At 38.1% G+C, this 17,111-nt stretch overlaps 4 protein-coding genes across 8 annotated transcripts; 2 read left to right on the plus strand and 2 right to left on the minus strand.

Annotated features, from left to right (window-relative positions):
- The first annotated feature begins 1,228 nt into the window (after positions 1-1,228).
- OPT3 (oligopeptide transporter) lies at positions 1,229-5,347 on the plus strand. 2 transcript variants are annotated; one of them, XM_088251709.1, is made up of 6 exons: positions 1,229-1,888; positions 2,366-2,463; positions 3,011-3,580; positions 3,734-3,989; positions 4,111-4,352; positions 4,433-5,347. In XM_088251709.1, exons 1-6 carry the CDS (start codon positions 1,391-1,393, stop codon positions 5,073-5,075), a joined length of 2,307 nt encoding a protein of 768 aa, XP_088107835.1. In that variant the 5' UTR covers positions 1,229-1,390; the 3' UTR covers positions 5,076-5,347. The 2 variants fall into 2 exon arrangements, with proteins under 2 accessions (XP_088107835.1, XP_021828107.1); XM_021972415.2 differs by having other exon boundaries at positions 4,111-4,293; positions 4,461-5,347.
- A 626-nt stretch (positions 5,348-5,973) lies between these two features.
- LOC110768619 (SNF1-related protein kinase regulatory subunit beta-2) lies at positions 5,974-9,861 on the minus strand. Its single transcript, XM_088251710.1, has 4 exons — positions 9,213-9,861; positions 8,208-8,383; positions 7,948-8,110; positions 5,974-6,484 (listed from the first exon to the last, which is right to left on the minus strand). Exons 1-4 carry the CDS (start codon positions 9,411-9,413, stop codon positions 6,158-6,160), a joined length of 867 nt encoding a protein of 288 aa, XP_088107836.1. The 5' UTR covers positions 9,414-9,861; the 3' UTR covers positions 5,974-6,157.
- A 650-nt stretch (positions 9,862-10,511) lies between these two features.
- MTACP3 (mitochondrial acyl carrier protein 3) lies at positions 10,512-13,025 on the plus strand. Of its 4 annotated transcripts, XM_021972427.2 has the most exons (4): positions 11,094-11,270; positions 11,458-11,669; positions 11,902-12,100; positions 12,663-13,025. In XM_021972427.2, the coding sequence occupies exons 1-3, from the start codon at positions 11,108-11,110 to the stop codon at positions 12,082-12,084; spliced, it is 558 nt and encodes a 185-aa protein (XP_021828119.2). In that variant the 5' UTR covers positions 11,094-11,107; the 3' UTR covers positions 12,085-12,100; positions 12,663-13,025. The 4 variants fall into 4 exon arrangements, with proteins under 4 accessions (XP_088108923.1, XP_021828120.1, XP_021828119.2 ...); XM_088252797.1 differs by lacking the exons at positions 11,094-11,270; positions 12,663-13,025 and adding an exon at positions 10,512-10,666 and having other exon boundaries at positions 11,902-12,280; XM_021972428.2 differs by lacking the exon at positions 11,094-11,270 and adding an exon at positions 10,965-11,055 and having other exon boundaries at positions 11,902-13,025.
- LOC110768620 (Pollen Ole e 1 allergen and extensin family protein) lies at positions 12,251-14,546 on the minus strand. The gene is made up of 2 exons (XM_021972425.2): positions 13,986-14,546; positions 12,251-12,789 (listed from the first exon to the last, which is right to left on the minus strand). Exons 1-2 carry the CDS (start codon positions 14,323-14,325, stop codon positions 12,464-12,466), a joined length of 666 nt encoding a protein of 221 aa, XP_021828117.2. The 5' UTR covers positions 14,326-14,546; the 3' UTR covers positions 12,251-12,463.
- Positions 14,547-17,111: the final 2,565 nt, after the last annotated feature.

The raw sequence follows: 17,111 nt of genomic DNA on the forward strand, positions 1-17,111 counted from the left end.
TTTCAATTATGTGAAATCTGAACAAATTATAGATTTGATTTATGCTCGAATGTAAAAACACGTTGGATAAGGACAGACCTAGGTGTGACATGGAGCGATTAATGCGGGTCCCACTTTTAAAAATCATGTGTGAAGCCAAAGATGGTTTTTGCTAAACACAAGGCAATTGTGTGCAAGGCGTTCGAGGACACGTGATGTTCACACGCGCAGTAAAGTTGCGGCGACCAACCCTGGCCATTGCCGTTGCCGTTGCCACTCCCAAGTCCCAAATCCCAAATCCCAAATCCCAAATGAATGATCGAATCCACTACCACCATTGCCTTGCTGTCATACAATTTTCCTTCCCTTTTCGCTAATTTAATATCTAAACCTAAAGTAGAATTTATCTTTTGCATTGGAGGCCAATAATTACTCTGCAATTCCAACCCAAAATAATAATAATTGCGGACTTCATGAAATTGCCAAAACAAATGTTCAACGCAGAGCACTGTTGATTCCAAAAATTCTTACGCAATGGGGAGGTCAAACGTTATGCCACGTGGATCCCATAATGTTTAGCTTTATAGAACTCGAACAGCTTGAGCTGCACACGAGCTTTTTATCTTGCGTGGCAATGTTACTGGCCCATGGGTCTGACGTGGACTTTATCTTGCGTGGCAGCCCACCTGTAAAAGGAAGGTAGCTTTTAGTGGAGATTGAGACGTTTGTACGAAAACATGCCACACGCCCTCAGGGAAATTGCTGCACACGGGCGCGGTAAAATTTGTAATTACAACCAAGTGCTATTATTGGCCAACCAAACCAAATCAAATCATGACAAGGACATTAATTGTTTGTCAATTTCAATGCATAGAAAAGAAAAGAAAAAAAAGACATGCATGCCTTTTTTATTTTATTTTTGTAGCTGAACTTATACGCACATGTATTATTTTGTCAATACATACGATACGATATTTAAGAAGGAAGATTCGAAGAAATGACCTCATATGTATAAATTATACATACATGTATTGTCTGAAAAATGAACGAAAGCCTCCAGCAAGGGCATATGTAATCCGTCTTGGAGAATGCATGACGCATTAGCTAATATTATATATTATTATTAGCATTTAAATTTGTTATTGTATGCTAGAACGAGGACAGTGAGACTTTTGCAACATCATTAAAAGGAAATTAAGGGCATAATTGTCATCTATGTGTGTGTATATATATATATATATATGTAACTAAATTCCAACCCCGAAGCAAGTACGGGACCTGTAAGCCTCTAACACATAATCACATATCAGTCTTCGGACGCAGACAGACTACTTGTTTCTTTTCTGCTCTTTTCTCTTTCTCAGTTTCTCGGATAAGAAAGAAACAGGGAAAGAAATAGAGAGAGGTTTCAATGGCGTCCAAGAACCACATGGACCCCGAGAAGGCGGCTAATTTGAGCAGTGAAGATCATGAGAGATGCGCCATAGAAGAGGTGGCCTTGGTGGTGCCTGAGACGGACGACCCTTCAATGCCTGTCATGACGTTCAGGGCGTGGTTCTTGGGCTTAACCACATGCATCATCTTAATCTTCCTCAATACCTTCTTCACCTTCCGTACTCAGCCCCTCAGCATCTCTGCCATTCTCATGCAAATTGCTGCTCTGCCAATCGGCAAGTTCATGGCCTCCACCCTCCCTAAGCGCCAGTACAGCCTCCTGGGGTGGAGCTTCAGCTTGAATCCTGGGCCCTTCAACATGAAGGAGCATGTCATCATCACCATTTTTGCCAATTGTGGGATTTCTTACGGTGGGGGTGATGCCTATTCAATTGGTGCCATTACCATTATGAAGGCCTATTACAAGCAGAGCTTGAGTTTTCTTCTTGCTCTCATCATCGTCTTGACTTCTCAGGTTAATTAATTCACAACCACAACCCTTCCTTTCTCTCAACTTTCTCTTCAGTTTTTTATTTCTTCTTTTCGTTTCTTTTCTTTTCACTGAACTCGGAAGGTTTCACTTTCTTCTTCTTCTTTTTTTTTTTTTTTTTTTAAGAAAACAAAACGTATTCTAGTAATCTTTTGAATTTTATATTTGAGTAGAGATTTTGGAAATTTTTATATATAGCAGATACCCATGACCATGAATGGCCTTATCAGGCTGCCGTGCATTCAATTTCAATAAATCAGTGTTTTGGGTTCTCCAAAAAGAAAATATATATAATAATAGTCAGGCAATTTTAGTTAATAAAGAAATAGCCTTTCAAATTCAGAAATTTTTTTAAAAAAAATTATACTTGTGGGTAGAGGCTAGCAAACATGAAGAAGCCAAAGATTTGTGAATAATTGCTGCAATTTTTGTTTGAATTTCTGGGTTTTTGATGATGTGCAGATATTGGGGTATGGATGGGCAGGGATTCTTAGGAGGTTCCTGGTTGACCCCGTTGAAATGTGGTGGCCTTCCAACCTTGCTCAGGTTTCTCTGTTTAGGTATGACTTGGTCTTCCTTATTCAATGTTCTGTTCCGTTTAGTTGTTGAGATTGAGAGATAAATGTAAGATAATAAAATAGCTTAAAGTTGAAAACCTTTCTCCTCCTTCAACTCACTGCTAAACTGCTAAACTGACTCGTCAAAACAACATAAAATTGGAGGGTGATGCCAGAATGGTTGAATCCTGTTCTAATTCGCGTTTTAGATATTTGTGGTAAAAGTTTTCGGTTTCCCTGTGAATGGTGAAGTCATAAGCCAAGGGCTGCTGCATGTTCAATGGTTGAGAATCTGTTTCATTTCATGCTCTCCGTCTTGCCAGATTGGAGTAATATTCCTTCAGAACGCATAACGCTACAATTGTAATCTTTATAATAAATAAGGTCAAGTGGAAGATGTGCCTTTCTTAAATCGTGATCTTTTAGTTGGCAATGGCATAAACTTAAAGTAGAGAATTTGAATGTATGTTGTTATTGGTCTAGTAATATAATCTTGAATTTGATCGCATCAAAATGACTTTGTTGCTGTTTCTTTTGAAACTTTTAACAGAGCACTCCATGAAAAGGACAATAAAGCAAAAGGCCTTACGCGGATGCAATTTTTCTTGATTGCTATGGCAGCAAGCTTTGCTTATTATGCACTCCCTGGCTACCTTTTCCCGATCTTGACCTTCTTCTCATGGGTCTGCTGGGCTTGGCCACACAGTGTCACAGCTCAGCAAATTGGCTCAGGTTACCATGGACTTGGGGTTGGTGCTTTCACCCTTGATTGGGCTGGGATTTCAGCTTATCATGGCAGCCCCCTCGTCACTCCCTGGACTTCCATTCTCAACGTTGGGGTTGGATTTGTCTTGTTCATCTACGTCATTGTCCCTGTTTGCTACTGGAAGTTCAACACCTTCGATGCTCGAAAGTTCCCTATATTTTCCAACCAGCTATTCACCTCTAGTGGCCATAAATATGACACTACCAAGATCTTGACTCCCCAGTTTGATCTTAACATTGATGCCTATAATAGTTACGGCAAGCTCTATCTTAGCCCGCTTTTCGCTTTATCCATTGGATCAGGATTTGCAAGATTTTCAGCAACCCTCGTTCATGTGGCACTGTTTCATGGCAGGTACTTTCAATTAAACTTTAAGTTCCATTCTCCACTCATACTATTGTTATTAATTTGTTGCCGTCTGCAGAGCAAGTTACCTAACCTTGGATACGTTGAGTAAATTGTTCATACTTAACTGACAAAGTTATCCTGGATTTTTCCTTTTCCTAGTGCTATTTTGAAGCAAAGCAGATCAGCAATGAAGAATGTGAAAGTGGATATCCATGAAAAACTGATGCAACGTTACAAACAAGTGCCTCAGTGGTGGTTCCTCATCCTATTAGGAGGGAGCGTCGCCCTGTCCCTGCTAATGTGCTTTGTATGGAAAGAAGTTGTGCAGCTGCCGTGGTGGGGGTTGCTATTTGGCTTTGTCTTGTCTTTCATTGTCACCCTCCCAGTTGGGGTCATTCAAGCAACCACCAACCAAGTAATTCTCTGATTTCTTGACTCTTTCTTTCCTCATCTTTGTTCTTGTCAGTACTGGTGCACAAACAACTGCGAAATACCATTTTAACCTCTGAAAAACACTTCTTGTGGCTTTCCTGCAGCAACCTGGATTTGACATCATAGCACAATTCCTTATTGGGTATATTCTACCAGGAAAACCAATTGCAAACTTGTTGTTCAAAATCTATGGACGAATCAGCACCGTGCATGCGCTCTCTTTCCTATCTGACCTTAAACTTGGGCACTATATGAAGATTCCACCTCGGTGCATGTACACAGCTCAGGTATTTTCATCACAGAAAGTCATACTTGGCATTTCTGTTTCTGTTTCTGTTCCTAAAAGGTATTCCCCTCTGTTTCTGTTTCTGTTCCTAAAAGGTATTCCCCTTTTTGTGTCAAAGTTATGTTAAACTGATATTCCAGTACATTGCCTTTGTGCGTTTGTCTCCAGCTGGTGGGAACTCTGGTTGCTGGTATTGTGAACCTCGCAGTCGCATGGTGGATGTTGGAGAGCATTGAGAACTTATGCGATATTGATGCCCTCCATCCAAACAGCCCATGGACTTGTCCAAAATACAAAGTCACCTTTGATGCTTCTGTTATTTGGGGCTTGATTGGACCAAAGCGGCTGTTTGGACCTGGAGGACTGTATAGGAACTTAGTATGGCTATTCATTGTGGGAGCTTTCTTGCCAGTTCCAATTTGGATATTGAGCAAAATCTTCCCGGACAAGAAATGGATTCCCTTGATAAACATGCCAGTCATTACTTATGGCTTTGCCGGGATGCCGCCTGCAACTCCCACCAATATAGCAAGCTGGCTCATCACTGGAGGTATCTTCAACTATTTCGTGTTCAAATATCACAAGCGCTGGTGGCAGAAATACAACTATGTCCTATCTGCAGCATTGGATGCTGGGACAGCGTTTATGGGCGTCCTACTCTTCTTTGCCTTGCAGAACAATAACTACAATGTGAAATGGTGGGGGACTGAACTTGACCATTGTCCTTTGGCAACATGCCCCACTGCCCCAGGTATTAAGGTTGAAGGATGTCCAGTTTTTTAAATAACCACATAAAAAAGAAACAAAGAGAGATAGGTATTTCATTTTCAATATTCAAAGCTAAGGAAGGAGGGCAAGTTGTCGTTCTGGAGGAAGAGGACAAGTGCCAGAGTTCGTACGAGCTTGTGTAGTCAACAATGAAAGGATTGGTTGTTCTACTTTTGTGTTCCGTTATAGCATAAATTTCTCGTTCAGATGAAATGTATGGCTGTTACTTATCTGTGAATCAATTTAACATGAATGAATTGGCAATAGATAAGTAGCTATGCTTGCCATCTCTGCGCATGCCATTCTTCTTTCTCTTTTGTTACTCCTCTTTCTTTAAAAAAATTTTTTGTTTATCTTTGAATGGCCTCCCAACTTGTTGATCCACAAGTAAGCGTAATTCCTCCTAGACAATAAAATATGTTTTGACGTCCTCAGCCAGGCTGGGGTTGAATAGTAGAGCAAAAGGTGAAGTGATTTTTCATTATCTCCATTGAAAGTAATGATCCTTCATTTTGATCACTTTATCATATTTTATCATACTAATTTCTACTCTACCTTCCCAGAGTTCCTGAGATGCGGATCATCTAAGGCACATTAGCATGGCATACTTCTCCTGTTAGAAACCAAACTTTGAAAATTTATATATAAAAACAGTGAATGTGCAGGTTCCCACAAATACGATTTTCATCTTTTGTTTCTTTTGATTCATGCTTTTGTTGTTCAGTTGTAAATTCATTTTGACAAGTCTGTAAAAATACGGGGTGTCTGGTGATTCCCAAGTTTTGCCAAAAGGTTGGCAACCTCGGGTAACAGACTAAATAAGGGCCAATGTGAAGTAATTTGATCATATCAGATACAACTTTCCCTTGAACAAAATAAATGAACCACCAATAAGTGCAAGTAAGAATCAGTATGCAAAAGCAGCTGGATCAATGGTCATTAAGCAATGGAATTGTGTGAAAATACAATCTTGAAGTTTCACCTGATAATCCTTCCTCAACATACCGAAGCCATGAAAATGGCATTGAACTTTTCAATTTATATAAACTAACTACATAAAGGGGTCTGTAGTGTCCAGACAAACATTCTGTGTATGCTTATCTCTGCAAGGACTTGTAGAGAACCACTGTAACATACTTCGCTATAAACCTCTCTGTTGTACCAAGTGCCACCACAGATGGGCCACTCTTCCCTCTCTGCATGTAAAGGTGATTGAGTACCACATGTTGAGGTCTTGACAAAGGAGGCGGCATCTCCATGTAAGATGACGGCGCATTGAGCAGTGTCATTTGTAGGTGTGGGGGAACCAATGGCGGCTCCTTTGCGAAATCTTCAGATCCAAGCTGCAGGTTGTTATAACTTGAGTCAGGGGACTGGGGAGGTTCAAAACCAGAAATGCTTCCAATGTCTTCTGGAACATAATCCTGTAGAAGAAACCAATAATATCAATCAGCTTCGTGGACTCGCACATACTATTCCAACAAGTTGTCATACTATTGTTCAGACTCAGATAGCCCAGCAATGAGAAAATGCAAGTGCATGATTCTGCTTGCATGTTATATATTTCTGCCATGCCATTTTAGAGATTAAGAACTGACAGCACTAATTCAGAAAAAGATACAAGAAAAGAGAAATCAACACAATGATTAAAAATCCTCATTTAAATGTGTAATTTCAATTGATGGAGTACATGAAGTACAACGTTCAAAAGCTAAACCTGGTATCATTGAGATCAGTGTTTTTAAAAACCTGCCGTTGGATTAACCATCCTTCTAGTGCTTAGCATGCATGCCGAATTTTACATGAATTGAATCTCAATTAGTATCTGACCCATAAACTCACGCTCCTTGCCTATTTTAAAACAATTATAAAAAAAAAACAACATTTTGAGCTTTTCTTTATAAATGAATGAAGGTGTTATAAATTTCTGATTATCTTCAAAACCTGTGAGCATGACAAGCATAAGGAGAAATTCTAATCCAATAGATCAAACTAAAAGTACAGGGGTGTAGCAAAAAGATGGTTAAACCGGGTGTAATTTGATCCTTCTCCCATATGCTGAAACTCTTTATGTCACAGGCATCGGCCGCCCTGATTATTCTCTATATAAAATCCAAATCATGAAAGAAAGGACTAACTAAAACTCACTGAAAAAGAAAAGACAAAGATCTCCCGGAACCTTATTGAACATCATTTCCAAAAAAGGAAAAAAAATCTTTTGAAAAACAGAAATTTGGTAAGAGAAGTTTATGAATAAAAAACTGGATACACAGTGAAAGTGAACAAAGCACTCTACCTAATGTGCAAACATGAATTTAACAGCTAAGCTAAGTTGAAGGTATTAATATCAACGTTGATGCAAATATTAAGGGTCTGCTCGACAAGTATCGATATTGAAGAAATTAGACTATAATGATGGAAATCTTATGAATCTTACAACATAGGAGAAATATCAAGGAAATTATCCATATTCCAGAGTGTCTACTATAATCACTAAATATCTAAAGGAAAACAAATTGCATAAAAGTAGGATTTACATAAACAGAACTAAGACAGTATGCTAAAAAAGGTCGCAGTCAAATGAATGCTTTAACAAATTCATATGCAATACAATTTCTGAATAATGTTATTATACCTAGCATTATGCAATGCCATCATAATATCTATTCTGAGTTAAGCTCTTATTTTCTGATAAAGGAAACTTTTAAAAGCAGTTTATACTCATAAGTCCAGGATTGAGTCCCATGAGAAGGTTATCTTACTCATCTGATCTGACTAGGAGTTTCATTTTTCTGAATGAGATCAATAAACAGATGCAAGTGTTTTATAAGGATTGTCACACTCATTCGACACATGTATCAACTTAGGAAGGTATGACGATCATTACCTGCAAGTCCAAAAGGTTGTAAGAATTGCCCGCATCATCTTGGGCCAAGGGTAAGTCAGGAGAGAACCTCCACTGCCCATCAACAATAAACCTATACTGGTAAACACCGGATGGCAGTACTTTCATGATCGTGAAGTCTTTCCCTGATCTCTGTAAGGCCATTCTGAAAAAACAAGATAGAAGCAAGAACTTAGTTAAGAGTTCAGGTAGTGCAAACAACATTTAAAACTTAAACTATTTTTTATTTTATTTTCGGGAACCTTGTCTTCCAATTATCCCAGGATCCCTCCACAGCTACATCCTTCCCACCATAGCTCCATGTAATCATAGTCGGAATTCCTTGCTCACAGCACATGTCTTCAAACCCTGAAGTTTGCATCCATGAGTTGTTTGGTATGTGTATCTCATCTGGTCTTTGTAAGGGAACCACAGGGACCTGGAAAAAGTTGAACAAAAGGATGAAAATCGTGGATTGCCATAGATTGAAAATAAGGAAATACATCAGTATGAACAAAAGGCAAGGGTGCAGGTAACAGGAACGTAATTCAGGGCATTGACTGAGCTCATCATATACATAATATACTTCAGCAGAACAACAGATTACCAATAGGTTGGTGCTCGATGGTATTAAAAGGGTTTTCAAGGGGCTAAACATTAAAATCCAAATGTTAGAGCCTCGTAGTGCACCAAGGGATAGATTCATGTAAAACGTATTTTCCAATTTCAGAATTGGTGAGAGAGAAAGAGAGAGAGGAGGGGGGATTTGGAATCAGAATTTATTACTTAGTTTCCTGTCATCAGTCACCCAACGGTTGACCACTTGTATTCCTTTTTTGGCTAATTCAATGATCCAAAATACGGACTTCTCACAGAGAACCACATAGCCAATATCAAAGATAACCAGATTGCATGATGATAAAACGATTGCTTTTTTTTTTTTCTTCTTTCTGATTTCCAGATTAAGTACAGAAACAAAGAAACAAGAAATTATGTTTTGAATTTGCTTCAAGCAACTGGTGAGGTTCTAAGAGAAACTGATATGAATTAGGTGGTATGTCAGAAAGTTAACAATTTTAAGTTGAAAAGTTAATTGCACAGCATAATTCACACAACCAGTTCTAAGTTGAATCACAAAAGTCCCCAATTTTAAGAAACATCAATTTGATGTCACAGGAGTAAAATCTGAATCTCCATGGAAAACTAACAAAAACACGAACTTGAAAAGGAATAAATAAACAAAAGATGAGGAAAGAAAAGGAGCTGACCTGAGGAGTAAACATCAAAGGGGAGTGAGTGGCCCTAGGGCTATGAGGAGGCGATTGACCCATCAACTCAGAGGACCCATCACCGCCACCACTAACACCACGGCCATGGGCATGACCCTCCTGCACGCTCCCACCACCACTCTCTTCCTCAGCCGCTGATGGGCTTCCACCCCCATCTTCTCTCCCATTCACATTCCCCATTTCGATTGTTTCGATATCACCACCACCAAGCACCAACCCTCAAAAATAAAATTACAGATGCATACCCACTTTGCAGAATTGGAATCCAATCTCATATGATGAAAACTTAAATCCACAAAGCACGAAAATTTGATTGATTGGGCGTCAAAACTCGAAAAAAAAGCCCAACAGAGAAAAACCCGTTTTATATATAGAGACAGAAAGAGCGAGAGAGAGAGAGAGAGAGAGAGAGATTATTAGATTAAGAAGCACTAAGCAACAACAAACAAAGGGAGGGGGCAGATGGAAAGAAGAAAGTGAAAAACAAGGGTAAGTAATTAATTGATTGATGAGTAATAATAATAAACAATAATAAATAAAAAAGAGGTAATAATCTCCGATGAGTTTGGAAGATCGAATGGTAACCCAATGATGTTGTTGGTTTAATGGGGATGCTCTTTCACGTCATCGTATTGACAAAGTCTTTTCTTTTGCCTTTTAAGTCCTTTCTCTTCCCCTCCACAACCCACAAACTCTACAACCTACAACCCACAAGGACGATGAAGGCCCTTCACTTTCAGGACTGTCTTTCTTTTCCTTTCCTTTCCCTTTTAAGTGTTTTTTCCATTGAGTATCAATTTGTTTTTTTAAAGAATTCATTTTGTCTGTTCATTTTCTTTCCTTCGAGAAGAAAATCATCACTAGACTACGAGTTACTTACAAGTTACTTGATATAAAATAAAGTAGGTCAAAATACAAAAGACTTCATAAACTATAGGGTCATTTTTAAGTTTATATCCACCTTTGGAGACATTTACAAGTATATATTCAAAATCACGGAAAATCTACAAATTGCCCCCTCCGTTACCTAAACCGTTAGTGAATTTGTTAAATATTGATATGGCAGTTGTAGGACCTATTTTTCAATGACATGGAATCCAAATAGACAAAACAACTAATTGTTTAAAAGGGGAGAGAGAGACAGAGAGAGAGAGAGAGAGAGAGAGAGAGAGAGAGAGAGAGAGAGAGAGAGAGGGTTGGGCCTCGGTTGGATTGGGCTTTTGAAATAAGATTCATTAGACTCCGTCAATCACCCTCTCACATACTCATTGGTCGGCAGTAGGCCTATCTATAGACTATATATTCTTAGACAAAGGCGTCCACTCCGTAAAGCGACCTGAAAACGGGAAAAGCGCCCGCACCTTGTTTCAAGAATTTGTTTTCAGTGCGGCATTTAAGCAAACACACAGCGAGCGAACCACACCGGCAGTCTCGTGAGTGATCAGTCTCTACTTTGTTTCCTCGCATATTTGTCCCTTCTCCACTCTTAGCACCTTGTCACTCACTTAATCTTTTCACTGTTTTTTACTTTTGTGTAACCCAACACCATTCTCTGGTTTCTCTGATCGAAATTGAACTAAATGGCAAATTTGTACTGCATTTTCTTGTTTCATTTTCGTGTTCACAATGCAATGCTGTTTGGTTTTGTCAGCTTGCTATGGTACTGCACAATTATACATGCCTACACATGGGCCGCACTGCAGATGGTCTTTTTAGTTTTCTTTGATAGGAGCAGTGGGCAAGCACTATCGCTGCTTTTAACTAACCAAGTTCTATTCTAGGCAGGGTTACAGTAATGGCTGATCAATATCTTGAATGCAAGGTTTCATATTATTAAAGCAGAAATCTAATGTTGGTTGAGTACAATTGTTAATATGAGTATAATAATACTGTCACATGAACTTTTTCACTTAATGGCTTCAGCTTTTGGTTTCACATTCATTTGTTACTTACATGCTTTACTTAGTTACTTGTGGCGACTAACGGCGGAACCCTTTCTGCTTCCACCTTTTCCTCTTTACCTTATTAGTCTCTTTGGTAGGGTGTGACCCAGCAACCAAATTTGCATTCCATGCATAAGCACACTCTTATATTTCCTTAAAGGGTCATGATTGCATTCCTTACATGTTATGTTGATTTGTTAATTGTTTGTCACAATCTTGATGCTTCCCTGCATTTATATGTGCTGTTTTGAAACTTGAAACTGAGTTTTATTGGTTTTCAGATTTTCTCAACATGCAAAGCATTAGAAATTCCATCTTGTGGCATGTGAGGGTAGGGAGTTCAGCCGAAAAATGGTTGCTCACTGAAAGAGGAAATGTGCTGAAATCTCTGAGCCGCCACATGTGTGCCGCAACAGGTACTACCAGTACTGATCAGACAATGGACCGAGTGATTGGACTCGTGAAGAAATTTGATAAAATTGATGCATCTAAGGTAGTTATTTCATTCTTACTGCTTTAGTTTAACTAGTCTTCCTCTCATATGTGCGTTTAATACTTGAATGAATTGATGGACCAGCAATTGGCCATGTTCATTACAATACATTATGTTAAGTACTGCTTATTGTTAAACTTGGTACTGCAATTTAATTGCAGGCAACATTTACCTTGTCCTCATCCAATAACAAGAATGTTAGAAATTAACAGGCAACTTGACCTCTGAACAGGTTACTGAAACAGCTGATTTCCAGAAGGACTTAAGCCTGGATAGTTTGGACAGGGTGGAGCTTGTTATGGCCTTTGAGGAAGAATTCTCCATTGAAATCCCTGAAGAGAAAGCAGATAAGCTGACCTGCTGCGCTGATGTTGCAAGATACATAGTTTCTGGAGCTGAGCAGAAGAGTGTTTAAGTCCTGCGTAATTCCCGTAAGATGATTTCTGAAGACAAATTGTGTTTTAGAATTTTTCACTCATGTTATGAATTAATTAATTCGTCATTTTATAAAATATAAAATGTTGGTGACCTTGAGACTGATTGAGAGCACCTCTCATTTTGCAAAACTTACAGTCATGATATTCATCTCTTGAAGTTGGCGTATATAACAATATATGATTTCTTTTTTCAGTTTTTGCATACATTATATAACTGTCATCATACTTTCCTATAACTGTATATACTTTACATATGATAAGTAGAATGGGTTCGAACCCCTGCATCTCAATGCTGTGACTGAAGCGCCATCCAGATGAACTGTGGTGCTGGATCCCGGTCTACTATTTAATGAGTATCTATGATGATAACATCTTAATGCATGCTTCTGATGGTTTAGAGCTCAAATGCTGGAACCTTATATTTCCGGCATTGTAAGTCCGGATACCGTTACCAACTGACGATAATTTCAGTCCCTTGTGCCTCCTGACATAAGCTGGTCTGCATTGTGTGTTCTTTGGTATTCGAACTACTCTAACCGAACATGTTTTGTGCAAGTTGGGAATTGCATGTAGATTGGAAGGAAGATCAATAATGAAATCCCCAAATTCATCTGTGAAGCCTTGTGCCAAGCTTGATTTTCTTTTTCTCCCACTGACATGGCAATTGACAGAAACCAAAGCACCTGCAGATTTTGGAGAAAAAAGAAAAGAAAAGTGAAGCAGATAATGATGATGGCGATGGTGAAGATCATTGTTACATTGACTGAACAATAATTTCGTAGTTAATTGGAAAATGCCATAACTAAATTCGCAAAATATATCCTTTTCACTTTATTTCAGCTAAATGGTTGTTTTCGATGGAGCTCTGTATCCACGAATTAAAGAATATCATATGCGAGTAAAATGATGTTTTTGCTTTTCATTAAAGTCTCAGATTAAGTTTATCTTTATTATTATTATTATTATGAAGTTGATCGTGAATTGCTTTCTGTAAGGTCCAAAGTTACTGTAAGGTAGAGATACAGACAGAGCACAGAGGTGTGCTTCCCGTTACTCTTATTTTATATTAATATCTAGCGGAAAGCTTTAATGAATTCATGAATTGTGCCTAAAGAAAAACAATATGTCCAAATCAAATTAGGAGACGTTAATTTTCACGGGTCCAACGTGCACATCAAAATTTGAGGTGATTGCTTTAAGGAGCAGCCATTTGCAAAGACAGAATATGGAGGAACCACTACTAGAATTCAACCTAAACCCAACCCACCCCACCGGAACTAATTCAAAAAACAAAAGTTGGTGTGATTATAGCATACTACGGTAGTGCGGTCATGTGGTACATCTTGTACACGTGTTATAATAATATATAATATTGAACGTAATTATTAATATTTAAGAAACTAAAATTGAAAAGAAATTTATACATTGTTCACACTTCGAGCTCGGATTCAGCTCATATCAATCTGAATTCAAGAAGGCAGAGAGATGAAAGTGGAGTACTAATGATATTGTTGGGTTACTCTAAATTGTTGTTATAGCTTATGGTATTGCACGCAGTAATGATATTCACTTGACAAAGCGCATAACATTTGCCACAAAAAGGAAGAGAGAGAAGATGATATATATATAAAGTTAGTAGCTAAATTAGATTTATATATTTCGATATTAATGATAATAATCTTAACTTAATTCAAGTAAGCACGCGAAACAAAAAGAAAGAAAAGCAAGCAAAGCAAGCACCCAAGCTATGTTTAGGAAATTAGTCTTGTAAATATTGATCATATATATATAGATAGATAGATATGAATATGATGGTACGTATAATTATCAAGAGAATAATGAGCATTAATTAAATCCAAGTAGAGAGACACAAACAAACCTGAGAGAGGCCATGAATGAAGATGAAGTTGATGATCAGGATGATGATGATGAGTTTGAGCATGCAAATTATTACAAGCCTCCTCGCAATGGACGGAGCCTGTAATTAGGACGGTGGAAAGCTTCTCTTCTCCATATCCAGCAATTTGGACCATATCTTGTTGGCTGGACATGAGTTGGTTTAATGGGTTATTGTTGTTCACTAGTACTTGATCATCAATATCGGCGGCGGAGGCCATTGAAACTGATCTGCTGAGGCTGAGGCAGCTGCATATCAACAGGTTTAGCAGAACTAGTTTGTAGATGAAATCATTCACAAGCTTGTGCCAGCTCATCACCATCTTCTTTTTGTGTGTTTGTAGCTCTCCTTCCTTTGTAATAATTTGATCATCGACCGATCCCCATGTGGTTTGTATATATAGAAGATAGAAGAGACAGAAGCCCTCGCCCTCAATGGTCGCATTTAAATTTCCTACTGCCCTCGATCACAAGTTCATATTACGTCTCCTACGTACATAGCTACATCCAATTTGAGTTACCATTTGGCCCTCAAAAGCTCTACAGACATATAAGTTATAACCCTGTGGCCCGAAAGGTGTTGTTGGTCATTTTACAATGAAGATGAAACAGACGAAAAGAATGGAGGGTATATTGGTGTGAAGGATGTTATTTTAATATTGATCCAAAGGCAAAGACGAAATACAAAGGCAGAAGTTGGAGAGGTGGACGGGAAGTTAATTTGTTGGTTGGTAGCCTACTCTTATCTCGTACGTATTCTTTTGTTAATCAGATTTTGAAGGGCAAAATACACAAGTTCATATTACTACTTGGAAGATTAGTAAATTAATTAAGCAAGCAAAGCAAACACACGTCTCATCAGTCATCACAACTTGGAAGTTAAGACAAGCACTCTCTAGCTCTCTCTCTCTCCCTCCAATAATAATATTTGATTCCATCTTAAACACATGATGATCAACAACTCCAACAATAATACGGTTGATTAAATGAGAAAATTAAGGAATTAATTGTATGTTAACATGGCAATTTTTCTCTTTGGGTGGGTAAACCCCACTTACACTTACTTTGCAACAGCATGAGTCACATGACAGGTGGCACTTATGAAAGTGGCTAGCGTAGCACCATGCACCTTGTTAATTAATTTATATTCTATTTAATAGATAGATAGATAGAACTTCTATTTGGCCTAAACTTACATTGTTGGGAAACTTGCAGGTTATCGTTGAACAACCTTCCCAAAATCCAACTGATTTCATTCGCTAAAACAAAGTAACCTAAGAATGCAAAATAATCTTAATATACAAAGGTTGCGTAAATTGTAGAAATTCGGGGAGTCTAAGAAACATATACATACATGAAATGTACGAGTCTCATATATACATCAAATGATGGTCCTAAGACTTTGAAAACCCATAATTGTTAGATTTTTTTGGTTGAGAATACAGAAGATGGCATTTCAACAATTCTTGAAAAAGACCCCTCTATTTTGTATATTGCATCAAGTAATTAATGTTCTTTCTATTGGTGTTCATGAGAATTAGACAGCTGATTAATTTCTGTTTAATACGAATCGTTTTCGCAGGTCGAGAGTCATATATATAAATTGCAAATTTAGTGACATCCCGTCCCATTAATTTTTGTGTTGATGTTTTTATGCAGTGAGGAGCAAGCCATAGCCAGGACAGGAGAAACAATTTAATATGCAATATGGTTTGTGATGGCTAACCCAAAATTAACAATGGTGATTAGGACATAAAATTTGGGGGACGACTAGAAAAATATTATTGATTTCAAAGGTCAAGAGCCATAAATTATAAGTAAGACATGACATTGTGGGCCACTTTGGTTTACAATTTAATCATACCTTTAATTAATACTGTCTTCTTAAAGAAATAAATTATACGTTTAATTAATACTGATGGGATCCTGATTGATTAGTATAATATAAAGGGAGCAAGGAAGAAGCATCATCAGCATAAATAAATTATAAATGTTTTGAATTTCAGCTTTAAAAGAAAACTGCAACCTGCAGATGTCACTATGAAATTAATGGATGGATTGGGCACTTCACCTGCAGAGATCAACTTCTTTACAAGTTCTCACTTATATATGATGACAATTTAATTAATTAAATTTGTAAAACTGATCATGATTAATTATTTATAGGTATATATATATATGGACATTGGACACACACACACACCCACCCCAGAAAAGGAGAGGTGCTGAAGTGGACCCCATTGCATGATTCAAAAAGAGTCATCAATAAGGTAGCAGGCGGGTTTATACGTACTAACATCATCAAGATTCTAAGATGGATCATCAGAAGAAGAGAGGGTACCGTCCAAAGTGGGCAACAACAAATTTGAAGTGCGAGATAAATTTGATATTTTTATTGTTCTACACTCACTCACTGTGGATGGATCATGGAATCATGGATGGATGGTTGGTCCCATGCAATTATGAAACGAAGTTGAAATTAATACATGCTCGGATGCTCCTCTCCTCCTCCTCCCTCCTCCTCATCAATCGTAAGGCTGACGAAATGAGGTCAATGCCTGCCTACACAATTGGTGAAAAAGGGTAACCCACCATCCATATCGATTGTTTTGACTTCTATTACTTGTAAATATTAATATAAACTCGTCTCTCTAATGTGGCAGTGCGGTTGGATCGGGTTTAAGTAGTACCCAAGATTAAACAAGGCCCTGTGCCACAGCCACACACCCCTCGTGGTCGGCTTGTGCGTAAAAGTCATTGAAACTTTTAGTATCATTGTCGCATTTCTCTATATTTTATTATAACACGGTTTATACATTACATGATTATGTGATCGTCACACTAACTCTTTCATAATCGAGCTTGAGCACAAAATGAGTGTCAAAATCTTATTGTGATAAATGAACGGTCCAAGACCATCCCACATATCAGAGACCGAGCAATATATATAATCCCTCACGATCCCAGCTTAGCTAGGAGAAAAAGCAGTCCAACCCCTCCAAGAGGAGGGCAGAGCATTAGCAAAATTGAATTTAGCATATAAACCTTCCTTTGCTATAACTCTGTAGACATCTAGAATTCACATTCATTAAATCATTTTTAAATGAAT

This window comes from Prunus avium, chromosome 4, assembly GCF_965620075.1.
Source record: "Prunus avium chromosome 4, drPruAviu1.hap1.1, whole genome shotgun sequence".
Lineage (NCBI taxonomy): Eukaryota > Viridiplantae > Streptophyta > Magnoliopsida > Rosales > Rosaceae > Prunus > Prunus avium.

Bases quoted from the DNA above. Each gene is read 5' to 3' on its own strand.
- MTACP3 (XM_021972426.2), top strand. From the start codon at position 11,108: ATGAGTATAATAATACTGTCACATGAACTTTTTCACTTAATGGCTTCA. The intron at 11,271-11,457 runs GTAGGGTGTGAC...ATTGGTTTTCAG, and splicing joins TTACCTTATTAGTCTCTTTG to ATTTTCTCAACATGCAAAGC. The intron at 11,670-11,901 runs GTAGTTATTTCA...ACCTCTGAACAG, and splicing joins ATAAAATTGATGCATCTAAG to GTTACTGAAACAGCTGATTT.
- LOC110768620 (XM_021972425.2), bottom strand. From the start codon at position 14,325: ATGGTGATGAGCTGGCACAAGCTTGTGAATGATTTCATCTACAAACTA. The intron at 12,790-13,985 runs GTTTGTTTGTGT...CAAAATCTGCAG, and splicing joins TCATTCATGGCCTCTCTCAG to GTGCTTTGGTTTCTGTCAAT.
- OPT3 (XM_088251709.1), top strand. From the start codon at position 1,391: ATGGCGTCCAAGAACCACATGGACCCCGAGAAGGCGGCTAATTTGAGC. The intron at 2,464-3,010 runs GTATGACTTGGT...AACTTTTAACAG, and splicing joins GCTCAGGTTTCTCTGTTTAG to AGCACTCCATGAAAAGGACA. The intron at 3,581-3,733 runs GTACTTTCAATT...TCCTTTTCCTAG, and splicing joins GTGGCACTGTTTCATGGCAG to TGCTATTTTGAAGCAAAGCA.
- LOC110768619 (XM_088251710.1), bottom strand. From the start codon at position 9,413: ATGGGGAATGTGAATGGGAGAGAAGATGGGGGTGGAAGCCCATCAGCG. The intron at 8,384-9,212 runs GTCAGCTCCTTT...AACTTTTTCCAG, and splicing joins CTTTGATGTTTACTCCTCAG to GTCCCTGTGGTTCCCTTACA. The intron at 6,485-7,947 runs GTAATGATCGTC...TTTCTTCTACAG, and splicing joins ACAACCTTTTGGACTTGCAG to GATTATGTTCCAGAAGACAT.